Raw genomic sequence first — 20,695 nt, forward strand, 5'->3', positions numbered from 1 at the left:
TTCAAGTCAATGAAATTCAAGTTCCTTCCGCCGGCAACCCAGCATCCTAATCTACTTAGGGCACCTGTAAACAATCTTGGGAACCGATAGAATTCTATACTTAACCTGGCGTATTCATATTTGTTAGGTATAACCTTTTGATAGAAGAAAGTTATATTTTATTTAGTTGATATTAAGATATATAATTGGCTAGTTATTTGTCTTACTTTTTATTAGTGCCAGTAAGGAAGGGGAGTTGCCCTGATCATAGCTGCAAAATACGGCCTCATGCTTGGTTTTTAAAAGATTTACTAGTGCACTTTCCTTGCTTATCCTATAATTCATTTTTCAGTTTTTAAATCTTTTTAAAGTATTAACTTTAAGTATTAAACTACCAACTTAATATTTTTTTCATTTTAACAACTAAAACTCGAAGTTCACTAAGCTATACCTGTTAATATCACCTACCGAAGTCTAATTAATAGTTTATAACAAAATAGGCAAGGGTCGTTTTTCAAAACCCAAAGACAAATTCAATGTCATTGAGGAGGGTGGTACCTTTCTTTTGATAAAGGTTTACCATGCAATCTTGAATGTTAAATTTTCTTTATATTATTTCTAATAATATTTCTTACAATAAAAAATATAAAATATTAAAATTGTTTCCTTTTTACATTGGAATAATTGTCAAAATTATATTTTGTTGTATCCATAAACATTCTTAAGTTCCTAGACATATCCCATATCAACTCCCAAATTTAATTAATCACATATTTTGTTTATATACTTAGATTAAATCTATACTTTAGGTCTTAGTTTTAACTAATTGTTAGCCTTAGATCAATAAATAAATAAAATAAATATTTTGTGGTATTCAATGGAATTATAAGTTCAAAGACTTTAAAATTAACATTTTATAATATAATATTAACATAGCATATTCTTGCAGAGTTTACTGGAATTCTTAAGCAACATTAAAATGCATATTAAATTTGTATTCAATCGTCGACAACAATACCACCATGCATATGCCCCTAATTGTTGTTGCCCAAATGAGAACCTTTTTTTTTTATCATGAAACTAAGATCCATTGAGTCTCCGGTAACCTTATTACTTACTCACATTTTTTGGTTCTCTAAAAAAGAACAAGTTCCAGTTCCTTCTTCACCAGGATCCAGGCGATCACTAGCGCCATCTGCTCAAGCCAGAGATTAAGAGGCGAAATGCGCATTACGTGCTGCAACTTCCATTACGTGGTCTATATAACAGATGTTATAAAAAAATACTGCAAATTCAATCTTGTAAAAAGCCATCTAGCGGATGTTTTATTACAAACTAAAGAGATAAATGGTTCGAGAACAGACTAAGTGTTGCGACGAATTCGCTTTTCGCCACGTATAACTTAGACTTATTATAACTGGATTGTCCTGCTAACTTATGGTGGTTATTCCACTTTGCGTAGGCCTGACACTGTCTTACTTAATTTGTCAGAAAACGTTTCTTACTATTCGCAGTAACCCGTTGTTTATGTTGGTTATTGTCAGCGAACTCGTTCTCGTCGATTCTGGGAGACGCCAACAAAACCTGATTGTTCGCCCTCTAGGGGCTTATATTGGAACATTATACACATGGCTTGTGTATTGGCTAAACAGCTTCTAAGTTTGGCCGCTTATGCCTTCTTTTCTTGAATTCGTTTTTGCTGACCGCGACGAATTTATACTAGTTCAAGTTTTGGCGCACAATTTTTGAAAAATCCGATTTGTATAATAACTGCAACAATTTTTTCTAAATGTTTTCAAAAACAAATATGAATATAAGTTAGATTCGAATGCCATAGTACCTAATGTTTTTTCGTTCCCAATTAATTATTATACGAGTGTATTTTAACTTAGTTTAATTTAGTTAATATTAAATATATTAAATATATGAAATAAATAAAATAAATAAAATAAATAAAATAAATAAAAAAAATAGATAAAATAAATAAAACAAATAAAATAAATAAATAAAAGAAATGAAAGAAATGAAAATAATAAAATAAATAAAATAATTAAATTAAATAAAATAATAATAAAATAAAAGAAAAATAATAAAATAAAAAAAATAATAAAATAAATAAAATAAATAAAAAAATAGATAAAATAAATAAAATAAATAAATAAAAGAAATGAAAGAAATGAAAAAAATAAAAGAAATAAAATAAATAAAATAATTAAATTAAATAAAATAAAATTAAAATAATTAAAATAAATAAATAAATTAAATAAATTAAATAAATTAAATAAATTAAATAAATTAAATAAATTAAATAAATTAAAGAAAGAGAAAGAGAATGATTAATATAATTGAAATATTTAAAATAATTAAAATAAATAATAATATTAACCTTACGCTCTTAATGTAGAATTTAGTCAGTTTTCCAGCACAAAAGTTGACAACAGTTTCATGATTCGTCAATCTAAAAGTTGATTGTCGAATAAACTCAAATTATGTATGTTCAATAATCGTTTACGTGTAAGCAAAAAGTAATTGAATGTAAGAGAAAAAATCATTTTACTAAAATGTGGACGAGCCGAAGGCTTAGGCTGCTATGACTGTTAACCCTACGTAAGCTGTTCGTTTAGAAGCTTTAGACTTAGATAAATATTAAGATTAACCTAACATCAAATAGACGGCTTCCTAAAAATTAAATACCTGTTTCCCTTCTCTTATAATGATCTAGTCTTAGTAGGGTAGGTGGCATTAATAACGAACGTTATTATTAAATACAATTTATTTTAAGGTCGTCAGTCAGCCTTCATAGTAAACTTCTTTAATTAACCGAAAATTAAAAAAAAGTGCCATAAACTAAATCGACAACTTTATCGGCCCATCTATGAGTGACCTATTTTTTTAATTTATTTAAGTGACCCATTTAAGTACTCTTTAGTAAAAGAAAAACTTTAACCAGAAAGTGTGGACCTCGAAATCAATGCAAACTTAGCGAAATCGAGGAGCACTTGTCTCTGCTCAACGTTAAAGTGTCGCAGATGGATCAAATTTCTGGGCCAAAGCCATGAATGACAATGAAAAAACAGGGAAACACAAACATTTGAAGTGGCTTTTGATAAACCATTAAATAAAACTCAATACCGCAAGGACAACAAGACCGTAAGATTTTGGGGTGGTAGGGATTTCGAAATCAAACAAGAAACTGTCGAGTTTAATTGAAAACGCCAATTCATCATTGGGGGGAGGGAGGGCTGGGTAATCATAGTGGGAAACCTCCACCCTCGTCTTATGTAATCGAATACCTGCTACCATTCAAGGGTAATCGCATCAGCGAAAGAAGCTAACAAAATTAGCGACAACACAATCTTTTGGGCGCGTGCGCCTGCCACAAGCATCATTATATACTAATTACTCGAGTATTATCGAAAGTCATTCAATCGAAAAGGAATAACGAGTAGCAGTTCCTGCCCCGCGATCCATTCCAATCGCACACCGCACTTGGTCCTGAATTGGTTACTCAAATCTGACCACAAAACATCGAGACCTCCCTCTACTTAGAGCTGGCCTTCTATTGTTGGCTTGACTTTCCGGCGCCCGCGGCATTAAGAGCCACTGAATTGGCAATAAAAAGATTATAGCCTGAAGGTGTGAAGTGTAGTGAAGGCCAAGGGAATCGTCGCATCGAGCCAGAATCACCGGCTGAGCAGCGCACACAAAAAAAGGGCACAAAAGTCACCCCCAACGGTGAGGCGTTCAGAACATGTGTTGGTTTCTCTGGGACTTGCTTCCAGCATCTCACTCGATTCGAGTGAGTTCGTCTGTCTGTTTGAGTGCCTTTCCACGGCTGAGTGCGCAGCCATGTTGCCATCTCTTTGGGGCATCCAATCAGCGAGGGAGAATGGTCTTTCCTTCATAGGTCAGCCAATGGCGAGTACTTTTTCTTGAAGAACTCCCACGATTATTTCAGGATTGAGGGCTTTCTGTCTTTGGGTTTTGATTTCTTCCGGAAAGAATTATGTGACTGTAAAATTATTATATTTCGTACAGTTATTCGTTTTCCTTAAAATAATTATATTTATGCAAAGTTAACAAATGTTTAATAGGCAATTGTTCTTAAATTGTATTTAAAATATTAACATTTTCATTTTATAAAATTCTTTTTATTTTTTATTTATTTTTACAATATTGACTATTTTTCTTAAGAAACTTCCCACCAATCCATAATTCAGTATATATTTAAATGATTTATAAAACATGAGGTCAATAATAATAATAATAATAATATTTCGTTTTTTGACAAAACTTTACACCCTATTTTAGGCGAATACTTATTTGTAACAAGACTTTAAAAATTGGAAACATATTAAAAGGAAAGGTTGGTCAAAATGTTTATTTATTTACCTTAAGTTAAAATTTTCTTACGGTTTCTGACAACCCTTATTCAAAATTATTATTTAGTCATATTAAGTTAGTCTTCTTAAATCTTTTTTAAAACAGACTTTTAAAAAGTCAAAGCAAATTCATAAAGAAATTCAAAGTTATTTTCAACCTTATTTAAGAAAATAAATTAGTTGTTAATAAAAAACCAAATATTATTTTACTAAAACGAAGTTGAAAAGTAAACAATAAGTTACTGAGAAACATAATTATTCAACCCATTAAACTGTTTAGTTTTTAGTTTCAATTCGAAACAGAAATCCATTACCCAACTAACCTACTTAGAAGAAAGAGTGCGAGTTTACGGATACCTTTTAGGATTCTTTCCGAATGATTTAGATTCTAAACAAAACGTTAGTCTAAACAAATTCAAATGGTAGTGGTATATATATAAAGACCCCAAGTCGGGGGACTGTACCCAAAAAGTAAAATTTAAGCAGTTAGCAGGGTTATAAACAATAAACAGGAAGCTTGCACTCCCCGGAAAAGTAAGGCGCACTCTGTAAGTAGAGCCAACCCGTAACCATTTTACGACAACAATTTGTTTACACACTTGAGAGGAAACTCGAAGGCTCTCCAGGCAGGTTTTGGATCCACCAATGGGAGGAATCGAAAGGCAATATCCACCACCAGATGCCGACGAGCCACTTGAGTACGGCGCACATTTCCACTCCGTGAAACCGAGTGATTCTCGCCGGGGATCTCGGCCGCTATTTAAAGACGGCCCGGAGCGTCCAGCTCAAGCACATTCGTTGCACATCCCTCGAGCCGTAAAGATCGGAAAATAGAGAAAAGAAAACCGGAGTGAACAAGTGTGTTGGAAAAGCCCTTAGAGAAAGATATTTAAAATATTCAAAAAATGCTGAATATGGAAAGTGCGGGTGTGGGAGCTGCTATGGCCGGTCTGAGCAAATCGCTCACAACGCCCTTCTCCATCAACGACATCCTAACGCGCAGCAATCCGGAAACGCGTCGTATGTCCAGCGTGGACTCCGAACCCGAACCGGAAAAGTTTAAGCCCTCCGAACGCGAGAGATCGGTCTCAAAGTCTCCGCCACCACTCTGCTGCCGAGATCTCAGTCTTTACAAACTGGCCCAGGCCAAGGAGATGCAGCCCAGTCCCAGGCCAAGCCCCAACTATCTGCAGTATTATGCGGCGGCAATGGACAATAATAACCATCATCACCAGGCAACAGCCACATCGAACTCCAGTGCCGCGGACTATATGCAGCGTAAATTGGCCTATTTTGGATCCACCCTCGCCGCTCCTTTGGACATGAGACGCTGCACCAGCAACGATTCCGGTAAGTTATTAAAAAGAAAAGTTTAAAGCCATTCGCAGCTAATGGACTTTTGGAAAACCCCATCGATTGTATTGCCTTTTGTTTGTTGTGCTAATTTTCCGTAATTTTTCGCTTACAGATTGCGATTCACCGCCGCCATTGAGCAGTTCGCCCTCCGAATCACCACTCTCCCATGACGGCAGTGGTCTGAGCCGCAAGAAGCGGTCGCGTGCCGCTTTTAGCCATGCCCAGGTCTTTGAATTGGAACGTCGCTTTGCCCAACAAAGGTATTTATCCGGTCCGGAGCGCAGCGAGATGGCCAAGAGTTTGCGACTGACGGAGACCCAGGTGAAGATCTGGTTCCAGAACCGTCGCTACAAGACCAAACGCAAGCAGATCCAGCAGCACGAGGCGGCTCTTCTGGGTGCCAGCAAGAGGGTTCCCGTCCAGGTCTTGGTGCGGGAGGATGGCAGCACTACCTATGCTCACATGGCTGCTCCCGGCGCCGGTCACGGTCTGGACCCTGCCCTGATCAACATCTATCGCCATCAGCTGCAGTTGGCCTACGGAGGTCTTCCGCTGCCCCAAATGCAGATGCCGTTTCCGTATTTCTACCCGCAACACAAGGTGCCGCAACCCATTCCGCCCCCCTCTCAGTCCTCCAGTTTTGTGAACGCATCTTCGGCATCCTCCTCACCAGTTCCCATCCCGGGAGCAGTGCGTCCTCAGCGTACACCTTGTCCCAGTCCCAATAACCAGATTATGAGCGTGGAGAGCGGAGCCGAGAGCATTCATTCGGCAGCGGAAGAGGGCGATGAGAATGTGGAAATCGACTAGATTGGAGGAGGCACTATCCCGGTGGAGAAGAGGGATTACGTTTTTGTGATAGCCGTAGAAATTGTGTTTTAGTCTCTATGTGTAACCAATAGATGTCCCATAGCTTTAGTAGCCTTAAGTTTTAGTTGTATCTACCCGAGAGCTAAATAAAATCATAAATGAAAAGAAACTTCTTCTTGTTTTACTTAAAATTATGAAAACAATTTGGGTTTTAATGATTTTGGATAGTTAATCAAATCATTAGCTTTTAGAACTTTTGTTTTTCACTCAATATTAAAAAACCAGTCTGTCTGCATATCACTAATAGGGGTTCGAAGCATGCCATTGGTTGTCTGTTAATATAATATCATAAAATAATTGGTTTGAATGTGGTTACTATTAAATATGTTTTATCAGTTGAAAATTTAGAAATAACTTTAATACCATAAGACTTGGAAGAGTCCAACCAATGCCCTTAGAAAATTAAGCGGACTCAAACTCACTGGTAATATTATTTTTATTACTTTTTTAAATGGTGGTATATGGGACTAAAATCATAACTTAAATTTATTGAAATACATTTGGATGTTCTTAAATCAGAAAGCAAGATCAGAGAATTTTAAAAATATTTGAAATAAACGAATTACATTTATATAGATTATTTTCTAATTTTACAGTATAAAGGGGCCTAGAAAAAGATACAATATCAGTACGAGACATGGGGAAAATGACAGAGGAATTTTGAAGAATTTAGGAGTTAATTTTTTAAAACCACCAACTTTGGAAAATATTTTAAAAGTTTTATATGTGCCAAATTCAAAAGGATATCGGGACTTACCTAAAACTAATGCCATAAAAAAAAGGAAATGTATTTCAAAATTAATTTAATTTTTTTAAATATAATCAAAATAAATTTCAATCAAAGAATTTTAGAAATTCTTATTCGATTGTTATATAAATGATACCACATGACCTCAATTTGCATCAACAGGCGGGAGGCGCTTCTTTGGCCTCTCAGACCCTTCAAGACTGACAGCGATCGGGCGGATGAGGGCCTCGAGATGCGTTCCATTGAAGTGGGCAATGCGTGTGGCCGGAGCCTTGCGAAAACCGAAAGCCGCCGATGATGACCCACTATGACGAGCCCACTCAATGTCGACATAGAAGTGCTTCAATGTGTCAGAAGGGTCGGGCCGGACGTCTGTGACCCACAAACCACTGACTTACATACGATTCTACCCAGTGCTTTTGCACAAGATCATCATGGCAGGAGGGCAGGGGGAGGAGTGGGAACCGGCTAGGGATCAGGATCGAGAACATAGACATGTCCTTAGCAGCACAGTTGGTGGCTGACGACAACAAGGACACGCCTCAAGTGCCGCGTCGGCGACAATTGTAACGGCCTCGCCTCGGCTATGTTTATAAACAAACAAACAAATAGAATCACAAGCTGACGCCCAGGATCCGGAAAAAGGACATGTGACCAGTGGAAAAGATAATCGTCTGATCACTGCTAAACATCCACTTCAGATCAGGATCAGCGGCGGTTAGCAACAATGTTGCTCGATATTTCTTGTAAAACATTTTTAAATTCCCAACCGCAGCGTTCCAACCCTTTCGTTCACTTAGAGAAAATCATCTGCTTTGGCTGGAAAATTGTACAAAATTATATTTAGGAAAAATGTTCTCTAAAAAAAAATTATTTGTAAAAATATGTAAAGAAAGGAATGAATAATAATGTAAATTATTTAAACTGAACTTGATATATGAAACTATGAAATATTTTTAAGAGTATTTTCCTCAGTGCTTTCGGAAGTGGAACATTGAACGTGCTGCTTTGGTGACTGCCAACTGAAAAAACAACTTTGATATGAGCGATCTATAAGTACATATGTTATACTGCTCTTGGGCGCATTCTTAGACTAAAAGCCCGCAGGCATTTGACAAATTTGGGACACTAAAATCGATTGACAGTTGTAATTACTTGAGTCAATAAGAGTTTCAGCAGCTACAGCAAGTATCTTTTTGCCACTCGGTTCCTGAAATCTGTCATAATTTACTTCTGAAGAAAGACTTCTTAAAGACTACGTTTGTGAATGATAAATTAGGTGATATTTATTGTTTTAATGGAGTTTAATATCATTTTATATAATATCTAAAGTTAAATGTCTTTCAAATTTCTCTACGAAATTTATTTCTAAACATTTTCAGGCATATCTCTAATCATATGAACATGTATTAGTAATATTAATATTTATTATTATTTTTTTAAATAATTTGTATATAATAGATTGCTCTTTAACCAAAAGACATTGGCCATACGTTTTTAATATTTAAATTATTTATTTATTTGACGCTTACACTTATTTCCAAACTAAGAGCTATCGTAGGGATAAGAGCCATAACGAATTTGGTCTTAGGCTTAATATATATAATAAATAATAATTATATGACGTATCAAACTTTAAATATATGATTTAATTATTCCGAAATATTTTTAAACATTACGGAAACTTAAAACTTAATAAATAAATCCATTATTGGTATGAACTAAGCTATTCATGCGCAACGTCAATGATGTGAACATAATTATGGGAATGTAAATGGGAACACAAATGGAATTCTTTGAACAATATACTCTCAATAATCCTCCTGCCAATAAGGATATGCCATGAGTACAAACCTATATTGAGTGGGTTTTCGAGTATGAGTGCCTTTTCTGAGACCTTTCCCATTTCTCCACCCCATATCCATTTCTCATCCTATTAATTTATATACCCTCCGACTCTGAGTTTCAGTTTTATAGCACGCTTCGGATTTCGTATTGCCACGCTGAAGGGTTGAAAAAACACGATGCATGTGGTCTTGGAGTGAAATCCGTTCGTCCTGCTGCCGGCGGCTTGGCTACTAATTTGTTTATACTGCGCCGCCTCCGGATTTGTTTATGCAACCTTTTTTATGACACACATGGGTATTTTTCATCCTACGAGTTGTCAGCTACTTGACGGCAATCCTTTTAAACCGGGCCGCCTGATATTTGACTTGTAATTAATATGGAAATTAGTCATGGGGGCCAAGGGTCGGGGCCCAAGTGGCGTATGCGCAATCTTTGAACTGCAATTAGCGTAGTCGCCTGTCACCGGACGTCCTCGTAGTAGGGTAAACAATTTCGAGCGATATTCGCTATTTGTTTAAACATTTAAAGCAACGCAGAGGCCTGCATTCTTAAGTACAGAGAGTGCATTTAATGGCAAGATGCGAAAATTCAAAAGAAAATGCCAAAAACGTTGCCCGGACAGCTTAAAGTGTAAACAGAAAAAGTGCCCGAAATGTTCACTTATTAAAAATGCACCGCCTTCTAGCTTTGGCCCATTTCGATGCACTTTGCTTTAGCGTTTCAGCCGTTGTCTTCCCACATTCTCCTGTTCATTATGCCGCCCGAAACCGATCTTCGAAAGATCCCCACTCCCAAATCTCTCTCGATCTCTGGATCCGATCGTCTGCTGCACACATGTGTGCCATAAAAGGAGGCTGAGGAGATTTTCGACTGCGACTGACACTTCGATTTGCAGGCTATTGCTATTGCTGTTGTTGTTGTTGTTGTTGCTGTTGTTGCACGTGTTGCTCTGCCGATGCGTTTGTTTATGCAACATCCCTGCTACTAACAGTTCTTGGTAGGAATAACTTCACAACAAATTCATCAACTAAACTCTAAACTGTAGGGCATACAACATACTCTATGACTAAGAGGAGTCCCTTAGTTATGGATGTTTTCTTTTTCTGAAATATTTTTACTTTTCAGGAATACAGATCTTAGGTTTAATATCTTTTCTTAAATAGCATTTTAAATACAATATACATCTTGGTAACTAACATTTTTTAATTTGTTTTCTAAAGTTAAACAAAACATTCTTCTTTCAATATAAGTACAGTTTTTGAAAAAGTTTCGTATTCCTATTTAAAAATAATAAATCTTTGAGATAGTTAAAGGATTCTAAGCAGACTCTAGTTGTAATTGAAAATTAAATTAGAAAGTAGTTTCTTTAGACTTACTTCATTACAACCTATTTTCCCACCTTAAGATAATTTATAGTTTATCATTCACTTAAAATAAAAGCAATCATCTTTAGTATTAAACACTTTTGAAGAGCATTTAAAAACCGTCATGCTCCTGTCTCCTACACCATTCCCAACTTGATTTTGCTATTGAAGTTGTGCTCTTTGTTTTATGGGATGGACCTGGTGCCCCTAAGAGGGGGAATCCGAGAAGGGATTGGAGCCAGCGACATTGCCTAATTGCTTTGCTGCCGGGCGGGCGATGGGGTTTGCCACTGGGATGGGAGGAGAATGGAATGGACTAGGTAAATGATTCGTTGTCGTTTCCCCCAAAAAAAAACTGATTAACCCACTCACACCCACGGAACACGATTGCTCTGTAAACAAAACACGGAAGGCAAAGTACAAATGATGCCCCGGCCTATTTATGTTTATTTTGTTTTGAAAATTGTGCGTTTAATTTATAGTTAATTGTTTTTCAGCTTTTCATTAGCCAACCAAACTGTGTGCGGTCCCAGAGAATTCCCGTGAATCCAGCCCACAGCACCCACCTCCCACCCACCAAACCCAAAAACCAACAACATTCAGATGATAGACACTATACTCTAGACTCGCAGCAATTGTTGATGATGGTGGCTATTTGCGCAAGTTGTTGTGCAGCCAACCAAAATGGCCACCCACCTCAATTTCAATTTGAAATTCAATTTCCAACTCAATCTTCCGTCCGGCAGCTGTTGAGGGAAAATCTTTGCGCAATGCCAAATCCAAATCTAAATCCAAATCAAAATCCAAATCCGAATCCGAGTCCAACCGCCCCGCTCTCGGTGGCCACTCCTTTGCTTATTTGGCTTCAAATAAAAAAGCATTTAAATGATTTCGAGAACGGCGGCCATAGCACCACCCATAGCACCACCCATAGCATCAAATTGAATGATAAATGTTTTGGCTTTTGTGATTTTGTTTATTGTTCAAATTTCGGCTAAAAAATTTCAAATTTTCACCGCATGCATAAAACGGTTTTCCCATTTTTTCTCTCTTTTACTTTATCGGGTTTTATAGACAGCCATTCCAATTGGCGAATGCTGAGTTGAAGTCCAACTAGCACTAGATGGATGGTTTGTTTTTTTCGCGAGCTGTTTAGATGAAAATCTTGTGGTGTGGCAGACTGAGAGATAGAGATAGAGAGGGAGAGAAAATTAGCTACGAGATACGCACATGTGTCCAAGTTCCATTGGGGCAACTTAATTAACGTTTTTAATGGACCTGCCGACTCGTAATGTCCGACAATTAAAGTCGCAATAGACATTTGGTTTGGGGCCGCCGATCGATTCAGGCGTTAGATTAGCCCCAGTGGGGCCAGCATCTGAGTGGGTGAGATGTGATGTTCCTCATTGCCCAATGGCATGGAGGCCTTATCAGCTGCCTGAGCGCTACTCAATAGACTACCAGGCGGAAAACATACACTTGAAGATCCATTGATAAACAGTCACTTGGTATGTGAACCGGGTGGGATGTGTTTTTCACTCTGCACCATTTGGCACCGAAAAGTGTTTAGATGGATCGAGATGGGAAAACAAACGAAAATGGTTTGTCGTTTTGGTATGGTAAACACTTCAATGAATCAGTTTCCTGGGTGGAAAAGTTTTCAGCATCGGAATCTTTTGCCTGGGAAGCACCTGCAACTTACTCGCTCGTTAAAAGTTTTGTTTTCCTTTATTTATTTCAAACAACATAAAAACGCTTAAAGCCTGTTTAAGTGCCCATTGGCTAGTGTAAACAGTTTTTGTATTGGATGTTTAGGGATGAGTCACCAGAAGGTGTAGGTAGGTGCTTCAGGAATTTGCAGTTGATTAGGTGATCTTTGAGAAACATATATTAGGTTCAAGAACATAAGAACGTAAGCCTAATAACCCAAATAATATGAAAACAACGTATTTCAGCCATCAACAAAATATTTACAATCACATTTCATTATCATTTCTTAAAATAAAAAGATTTTACATGCTAAATTTAAAATAAAAAGATTTTACATGCTAAATTACTAAGAGTTTGCCTACATACTACCAACTTAGTACCTATGATATGCCACCCATAAACTTCTAAGATAGAAGAGAAAGAAATATATGTATTATTAGAAAGTAAATTTAATAAGAATTCATCATAATTCTAAGGAGTTCAACTAATTGGCTTTCCATCACATAAATTACCTTGAATTTCCCGCAAATGCATAAATCAACAACGAAAATTGCCAAAGAAGAGCCAGTTTAATGCCTCGTTAACTTTCGTCACTAAGCTGAGCAATTTCGGTTTCAAATGAATTCCACCTACTTTTCCTTAGTGGCTTTTCTCTTTTTTCCTCTCTTTTATTTTTTCATAATCATTATACAAAGAATTCGGAACGTTCTGCCACCCAAACGCCTATCGGCCACACCCACTCCAATGTCGGCAGCTATTAGCAGCAATTTTCAATTTTCTGATGAAGCACATGGCAAGAGAGCAAATTACATGGCGCACAAGATGAGACATTCACTTTTCTTTTGCTTTTCTTGCCTTGGTTAGTTTTCCTTTTTTTTTGCTGGATGGCATTTCCCCCTCGCCCTTTTTCAGCTCTGTCCTGGCCCTGGTCCTGGCTCTGGAGAACAGCACACGTACGCAATTGTCCTCTGAGCGCTCGACTTCGATTCGAAAAGAACATTTTCTTGCAATTTCTGCTTTTCTTTTGGCTGGCTGGATGGCTGAGTGGGTGGTGGGCCGAGAGAGAATGTAGAGCCCAGACGGGCGCAAATGAACGGCCATTATGTTTATCCGAAGTGAAAGCGAGGGCTGAAGTGAATTTTTAACGAGCTGGGAAGACCCGAGAACTTGCTCAGTGCGTTGCAGTGAGTTAGAGAGTTATCCTGCTGCCAAAGGACATGCTTCAATAGAATAAGAAGAAAATTACACTTAAACGCTGCGGCGTGTCGACAGCTTCAGCTTCTGCAGATGGTCAGGCCTTTATGAACTTGCTGAAGGTATAGTAATATTGATCTGATCTTTGTGATGCTATAAGGAGATATAGTTATTTGATCTCGAAAGATTAATAAAACATTAAGTCGCATGTTAGGCACACATGTCTTAGGGTAATACCAAATCCCATATACATGACTGTAAAGCTAAATCGGTACAAGCTAGCTGATTATTTTAAAATATTTTTCAAAAAGTTTAAAATATATTTTTTTATCTTTAAACGAGTTTTTGCTTATAAAATGTATATACATAAACATAAACATAAACTGTATTTGATGTCCTCTTTTTTATATACAGAGTATCAAATCTTCTGCATTCTCATTACAAGTTCACTTTCCCTTTGGGCTGGCCAACTTTGATTGGGCCGCATTCAAAGGTGACCATTCAAATTGCCGGTCAATTAACAATTTCTTCCAGAGACCCTCCTCGTTAACCTGTCTTCAGCTATCGCATAAGCACATTCCAGGGCCGGAGGATGGATGGTTTTAAGTTTATTTGCCTAAGCCGTTGACAGACAAACAGCTTCGGTTCACCCCTTTCCGTTGCCCATTCTCAAATACGGAGAGGCAGCACTCATACGCCCTGTGCGCCATCTGCATTAACATATCATTAGTGCGTGCGTGTGTGCTGTTTGCCTGTTTATCGATGCTTTTGTTTACAATAAAGCGTAATCATGTGTTACAAATACCAATAATAAAGCCCATGGGCCATGTAACCCTATAGCAATAGCAAAATCCAGCATGGGGCGTCGCACCCACTTCAATGTCAGTCCATGAATGCATAATGAGCCCGTAGAACTTCCACGGATCTTGTCTCCGCACTCTGGCCTCAAGTGCACTTGCCGGAGAGCTAGTCTCTCATTCCGGGAGTCGTGTAAACATCCCGATTTCTGTGTCCAAATGGCGCTCGAACTGGCGCTGCCATTGCAGGAAGCAACTGTCTTTGGGGTCACTTTGTTTATGAGATTTTTGGTATTGGATAGAAATAAAACTTGCAGGTTTGGGATAATCATGTGCGTACTTAGAAAGCTGCAAGTATACTCAAGTATATTCTAAAATTGTCCATAATTAAATTCTAAATTCTAATTCTTTATTTCTTCATCAGACATATGCAACTTTAGCGTTTCTTAAGCCCCAAATTGAAATTATTATTGAGCCTTTCCAGGCAAAAGTAACACTGATATTTTTATGCTTTCTCTCAACGTATATTGATTCTTGATGATTTGGTAAGTTCGTACTTTAGAAGACATGGCATCATCAATTGGGCAATCCAAATCCAAGGCAACATAATGATGATGTTGAAATCCCATTAAATCTACGATGAGTTTTTTTTATTCCTTAAAACTTTTGCATTTCTGCTTGATTCGTAAAGAACACTTGGATGGGCACTCAGGCGCCTTAAGTAGAATATTGTAGGGCCATTCCAATTTGAATTCATTAAATACTTAAGAAGAAGCTCAAGTGCCAAAGCTTAAGTGTCTGGGTTATTATTGCAAAAATATATATATGAAAAGCCACAAAGTGCAGGTCAATAAAATATTTTTTGGGAACCCAGACATGTGAGGCTGTGCTGATTTTTTATTCAAGAGAAAATATTTACTAAGATCAAATTATTATTAACAAGTTTTTGAGACCTTTAACTGATTGCTTATTCGGATTTCGACTTTTTCTCATTCTTTTCAACCCAAAATACGGATTTTGTCTTTCTGTATATCACATAAAAAGTCAAAAGAGGGCATAGGGCCATAGCCAGTAGAATGGCAACGACATCCAGCAGATAAAACTTGTACCAGGGTAGATGGACTCCTGCTGCCACCATATGAGGTGCTCCTCGATGCTCTACGACGTAATCAATCCAGTAAATAGCCGTGTCCATAGCACCAAGTGGACGATCCCGGAAAATGCGCGAAGCTTTGTCCATGTTGGCCTTATACTTGGAATTCGTAAGCAGCTCAATGAGTGCTGACTTCAGTAGATCCTTAGAAATAGTCCGATAGTCCAACCCAATAGCATATCCTGCAGCTTCGCCCTCTTTTATATTGACATTCTGATCGAAATAAAAGGGCATGCCGAGCACAGGAACCGCGTGATAAACTGCCTCCTGCATTCCAAAGAGTCCACCATGGGCGAAGAATACTTTTATCTTCGGATGGGCTAATATATCGGACTGGGGTAACCACTTCTCCACTTTGACATTGTCTGGAAGATTCGGCAGCTGGTCGTTTTCGAATTTCCAAAGGACTCGTTGTTTTAAGCTGGCGAAGACTTCAAGGAAAATCTTCAGCTTTTCGGGTGGCATATCCGCACTGCGGACCTGGGAACCTGAAAGTAGAGAAGATAAACTTTAGATTGATGTAAAATAAGGTCTTAGAGGGATCGGGAAACGTTTTTCATTCTGTTAATATATTTATTATAGAAGTATTTGCTAAACTTACCCAAACTGAAGTAGATTGCCCCGTGCTCCGCTTCATCTAGGAAGTTTTTGATGTGTTCTGGCAGGGGTTTGGGTGGCAGAATGTGCAGTCCTCCCACCGAAATCATGTTCAAGGACATGGGCCTTGGGGTGGTGAGTGGCATGTAGCTATTCAAAAGAATAAGCGAAATGTTTCGTTCCAATTCCTTAACAGTCGGCACTTCAGGTATCACATTCGCAAAATGCTTTCTGATAACGGCATCCTGAGCTGGGTAGTAAGATACTTCCCTAACAATATCCTCGGAAGCGGTGACCACAACGTTTTCCAATCGTTCCCATAATGTCATTCTATCCGTGCAAGACAGGAAAACATTCGGGACGTACGATAGCGGATTAATGAAGCCAAAGATTTGGCTGAAATAGTTGGCATAGGCAAAAGTTGATAAGGTAATGACTGGAATTTGATAGAGATGGCCCAGCATTAGGGCTCCTTCATTGTAGAACTGCTCCACCAACAGCAGATCGAATTTTCCTGTCTTATTCTTGGCATGGATTAACTCCTGAACTTCCGAATGGGCCAGAGCGAAGTCCGTGGACTTAACACCAATGTGCTGGGCCAACCGCATGTGTGTCAGCTTGGGCATGTCCACCATATCCAGCGCCGATTTGGTCTTCATAATCTGAGATACTATAAAATAAGACTTTATAATATGATTTTGGCAACCAAAGAATTCGACTTACTATCTGCCCATGTGTCGTAATGGGGCAAAAGAATTTCCTTGTAGTTTGGGCCCAGGTTTTCTTTGGCCAACGATAAGGGGGTGATGAAGGTGACCTCGTGACCACGTTTCACCAATTCCCTTATAATGGCATTTGTCATCATAAAGTGACTTCGAACTGGCAGAAAGAAAGGTGCCAAAATTCTAGCTCCATCTCCAAGCGCCAGAAGGCATAAAATTAGCAACTTGAGTATCTGTGTTTATTAAATAGATAAAAATGTGTTTAAATTACTGAAATTTCGTTTAATTTCTTATCTTTTAAACACAAAAACCAACCATTTTATCTTATATCTTTGGCACTGGGCAGTCACGGCTATACTAACCTAGAAAGAGTCTTAGCAGAGGTTTTATATGCTCAAAGGTAGATAGACATATCTGGCTTCAGTTCAAGATACCGATGAAACCAAATTTTCATTTTCATATCTTGTGGGCAATAAACTCAGGTAGTCTGTAATGATAAGAGATTTTTATCTTAGGAGGTCGATGAGCAGAAGGAATTTGACACAATGAAAACAAGTTTACGCCTCTGGCAGATTATCTGCTGTCTTTGATTGGTAATAACCGTGTCTGACGATTGTTTATCGGTAGCTAACCTTGTAGAACGGGAAACTGAGATCTTCTTCAAGGAAATGTTAAAAGATAAAACTATAAGTTATCCTATAATAAAATGTTTTCCATCTCTTGTTAATTCAAAATCTTTCCTCCCCAGTTTTATGTTGTACTTCCCAAAACGATCAAATTAAACAATCGGAAATAGTAAATAAATCATAGACTAAATTAAATATTTGCTTCCCGGTTGCCACCCACTATCCATCCATCCATATGGTGTGGTAAATTAAGGTCCTAAACTGAACAGCTTGCCATGTAAAATGGTGGATGTATTTTCACCCATTCATACATATAAATGGTTAAATTGCCATAAAACTCATCTCGCCAATTTGTAGGCAATTAAATTTAATGTTTGAACTGGAATTTCGTGGGATTGTGTGACGTCCGGCGTGGTCTTCTATATGGACTTTGATTCTGATTCTTATTCTGATTCTGATTGTGATTGTGATTCGGATCAGCAGCACCGCATCGATCATTCAATTTGGCAGCCATTCGAGGCGGACTTATTATTGTTTACTTTGTCATATTTTGCCAATGTGTTTTTATTGTTCTGCGGGCCGCATTCGTACTCGTATTTAGATTGCCTCTATTTGTTGCTGCATGCCAGCAGCAGTGATACTTTGTTTATTGTCTCGGCCAGGCCAAATAAATGCAACGACTTTTCTGTGGTAAATTTGGCATTCGCCGATCGCCGATTGCCGATTGCCGATTATCGATTGGCATTTGGCGGGTGCTTTTCCAATGATTTGGCCATAAACCTTGATCGGTCATGTGTGTTCTCTGGGCGGAGTGGGGGTCTTCGAAGGAGACTCAAGTGGATGAAGTTATTGCAAATTCTCTAATCTTTGGATAATGCCCCATCGTTGGCAATCTCACTGATCACAATGATCTCAAACGGCCAAATGCGGCCATAAATTCCGCCTCCGATGGCCAAGTGTTCCATCAAAATCAAAGCTTTTAAGCCGCCGCCTGAAGTGTTTCGTTTGCGTTCTAATTTGCCTTTGCAGCGAATATACAATTAGCCGCTATTACATTAATAATACGCGTACTTGTCTTCGGCCAACCCCAATCGTAATTGAAAAATCAGCTATTTCCAATATGGAAAACGAAACAGAAATGGAATTGAAAAGCGCACATTTGGCCAAAGTGAATCGTCCGTACTTAAGAGCTTAAAAGTGCGCATCTTGCCTCACTGCATCTGTATCTGAATCTGACTGTGTGTGCGATTCTGAATCTATCTTTGTATCTGCACGGGGCATAACTTATAGTACATATTACTGATTGATTTCAAGGGTATATTGTATTTGTTGAAAAGTATCTAACAGTTAGAGGGAAACTTTTTCGACCCTATAAATATATATTCTTGATGAGAAGTCATTTTTATCCCTGAGATGTCGGGAACAGTAAGACCTAGCAGACACTTCCTACAACGTTCTTACTGGTTGATATATAATCCCAATGCCACCAATGACAAAGGTCGAGCAAAGGCGAGGGAAACCTATATTGAACACATTTGTTTATTTCCTTCTGGAAGGGCACCCTGGAATCAGATAGTCTTATGAATGACAGCAAAGAGACCTTATGACCAGGCCAGGGCAAAGTATCTTATCGGAAAATATAACCAAATTTATTATTGCTTCCTACATAGTGTTACATACTTATCAACGAATTCAGTACACCTTTTTAATCTACCACTAACGGGTAAACTAATGCCTAAACCATAGTTTTCCAATCATACGTTGCCACACTGCGTTGCCTTCCTTCCTTTTGCGGCGACGCTAATATGCAATTGGAAACCGTCGGGGCCGTCAGTCAGTCGGTTTCCCCTACATGCTGATGCACCGGCTCCATGATCATGTAATCATGCGTGTGGCATTGTTTACAAATCACGCCTTGTCGCCGCTCCCGACCAGACAGGACAGGACACACTTGAGCATGTCGGCAGGAGGGGTGAAATATGTGTGAACGCCAGTGCCTGGTTTCTCCAGGATCCGGATCTGCTGGCTACTCAAGTGGCCAGTGGTTTCTGGGAGTCTCGGTCAAGGTGGCTAATTGGGATCGCCACTCGAAGTCCGTCTAGACAGCTGTTCTGCGGTGGTCCTGGGCCAAGTGGCGTGTTTTGATTGTCGCCCCGCGGGACATTTGGGACAGATTAGTTGACCACTGTTTGGAAATAAATGTCGGAAAGGCAGCGCCAAGGCGGAAAACTGGAAGGGAACGGACCACACAACAGACGCAAATAACCCAAAACCGTACTCCAAATAAGCAATGTTGCGATGCAACAACAAACAGTGTTGCACAGAGAGGAGAGTTTGATGAAAACTAAATCAAATTTGGTTAAAAAGTGCTGAACTTTTAATATGATTTATGATGACTTAAATCTCATGGTAACAAGTTTTAATAAAATGTAAATTATATTCGAAATATGTACTTATTATTTTTCGAAGGCAGTTAGTTATGGTTTAGTCTTTGTCTTACTTTCCTTTACTCTAACTTGTTTTTATATGATGATCTATTTTACTAAGCGAAATTATAAAAAATGATTAAAAATTGTTTTAGGAAGTCAATTTTTATTTCTGATCATCATTGGTTTCTATTACTTTTTCTTTTACAATACCATAAAAACTTTAAAACAATATTTGTCAATGTGATAAAAAATATCTTTAAACCCTTTTGTAGTTATTTATTACCTCATCTTTCTTTTCAGTGTGTTTCGCTATTCCACTAGTACATTAAATGCATTCCCCACAGCATTTAATTTACTAGTGGAACTCCTCAGCTCGGCTCCATTCATTCATCCCCAGCCCTGTCTATGCAGCCATCTATCCATCCATCCATCCGTCCATCCATATGATCCATCAGGGCCATCAGGTGTGTGGTGGCGTTGGCTTTCTGGGATGTGGATGTGAATGTGAATGTTCCACGGCCGCCGCCGTTAGAAGCGCAATTTGTTTATGCTACTTTGTGAGCAATAAAAGCACAGACGGCCATGTGGGTGGTCCCACCTTGGGCCTTTCGATCTCCGGATTTTATGCAGTCGCTGGATATGATGTATGGTACTGGTACTACTGAATGCCCGGAATGGGGATGGCAGCTCCCTCGCCGTGTGCTAATCATCAGCGGCTCTTCGGAGTTGTTCGTGTGGAACTAATCAGAGCATTGTGTTTGGAGATGCAGCAGGATGTGGTGGGTGGCTATCCCTGCGGGTAATCCCTGTGAGAATTAAATTGAGTCATAATTGAATTGATTTCCAGCGAAAGCGGCCACTTGCAAGTGTCGGAATCGAGGGTCATGGAGCAGCTGTAGCTGTATAGCTGAAGTGGCCGC

General features: G+C 38.4%; 2 protein-coding genes across 2 annotated transcripts; one reads left to right on the plus strand and one right to left on the minus strand.

Annotated features, from left to right (window-relative positions):
• Nucleotides 1-5,170: 5,170 nt before the first annotated feature.
• LOC108115070 (homeobox protein bagpipe) lies at nt 5,171-6,669 on the plus strand. Its single transcript, XM_017226319.2, has 2 exons — nt 5,171-5,711; nt 5,830-6,669. The coding sequence occupies exons 1-2, from the start codon at nt 5,267-5,269 to the stop codon at nt 6,525-6,527; spliced, it is 1,143 nt and encodes a 380-aa protein (XP_017081808.1). The 5' UTR covers nt 5,171-5,266; the 3' UTR covers nt 6,528-6,669.
• An 8,458-nt stretch (nt 6,670-15,127) lies between these two features.
• On the minus strand, nt 15,128-17,072 carry LOC108115073 (UDP-glycosyltransferase UGT5). Its single transcript, XM_017226321.2, has 4 exons — nt 17,036-17,072; nt 16,722-16,953; nt 16,003-16,668; nt 15,128-15,889 (listed from the first exon to the last, which is right to left on the minus strand). Exons 1-4 carry the CDS (start codon nt 17,036-17,038, stop codon nt 15,216-15,218), a joined length of 1,575 nt encoding a protein of 524 aa, XP_017081810.2. The 5' UTR covers nt 17,039-17,072; the 3' UTR covers nt 15,128-15,215.
• Nucleotides 17,073-20,695: the final 3,623 nt, after the last annotated feature.

Source organism: Drosophila eugracilis, unplaced genomic scaffold, assembly GCF_018153835.1.
Source record: "Drosophila eugracilis isolate 14026-0451.02 unplaced genomic scaffold, ASM1815383v1 contig_974, whole genome shotgun sequence".
Taxonomy (NCBI): domain Eukaryota; kingdom Metazoa; phylum Arthropoda; class Insecta; order Diptera; family Drosophilidae; genus Drosophila; species Drosophila eugracilis.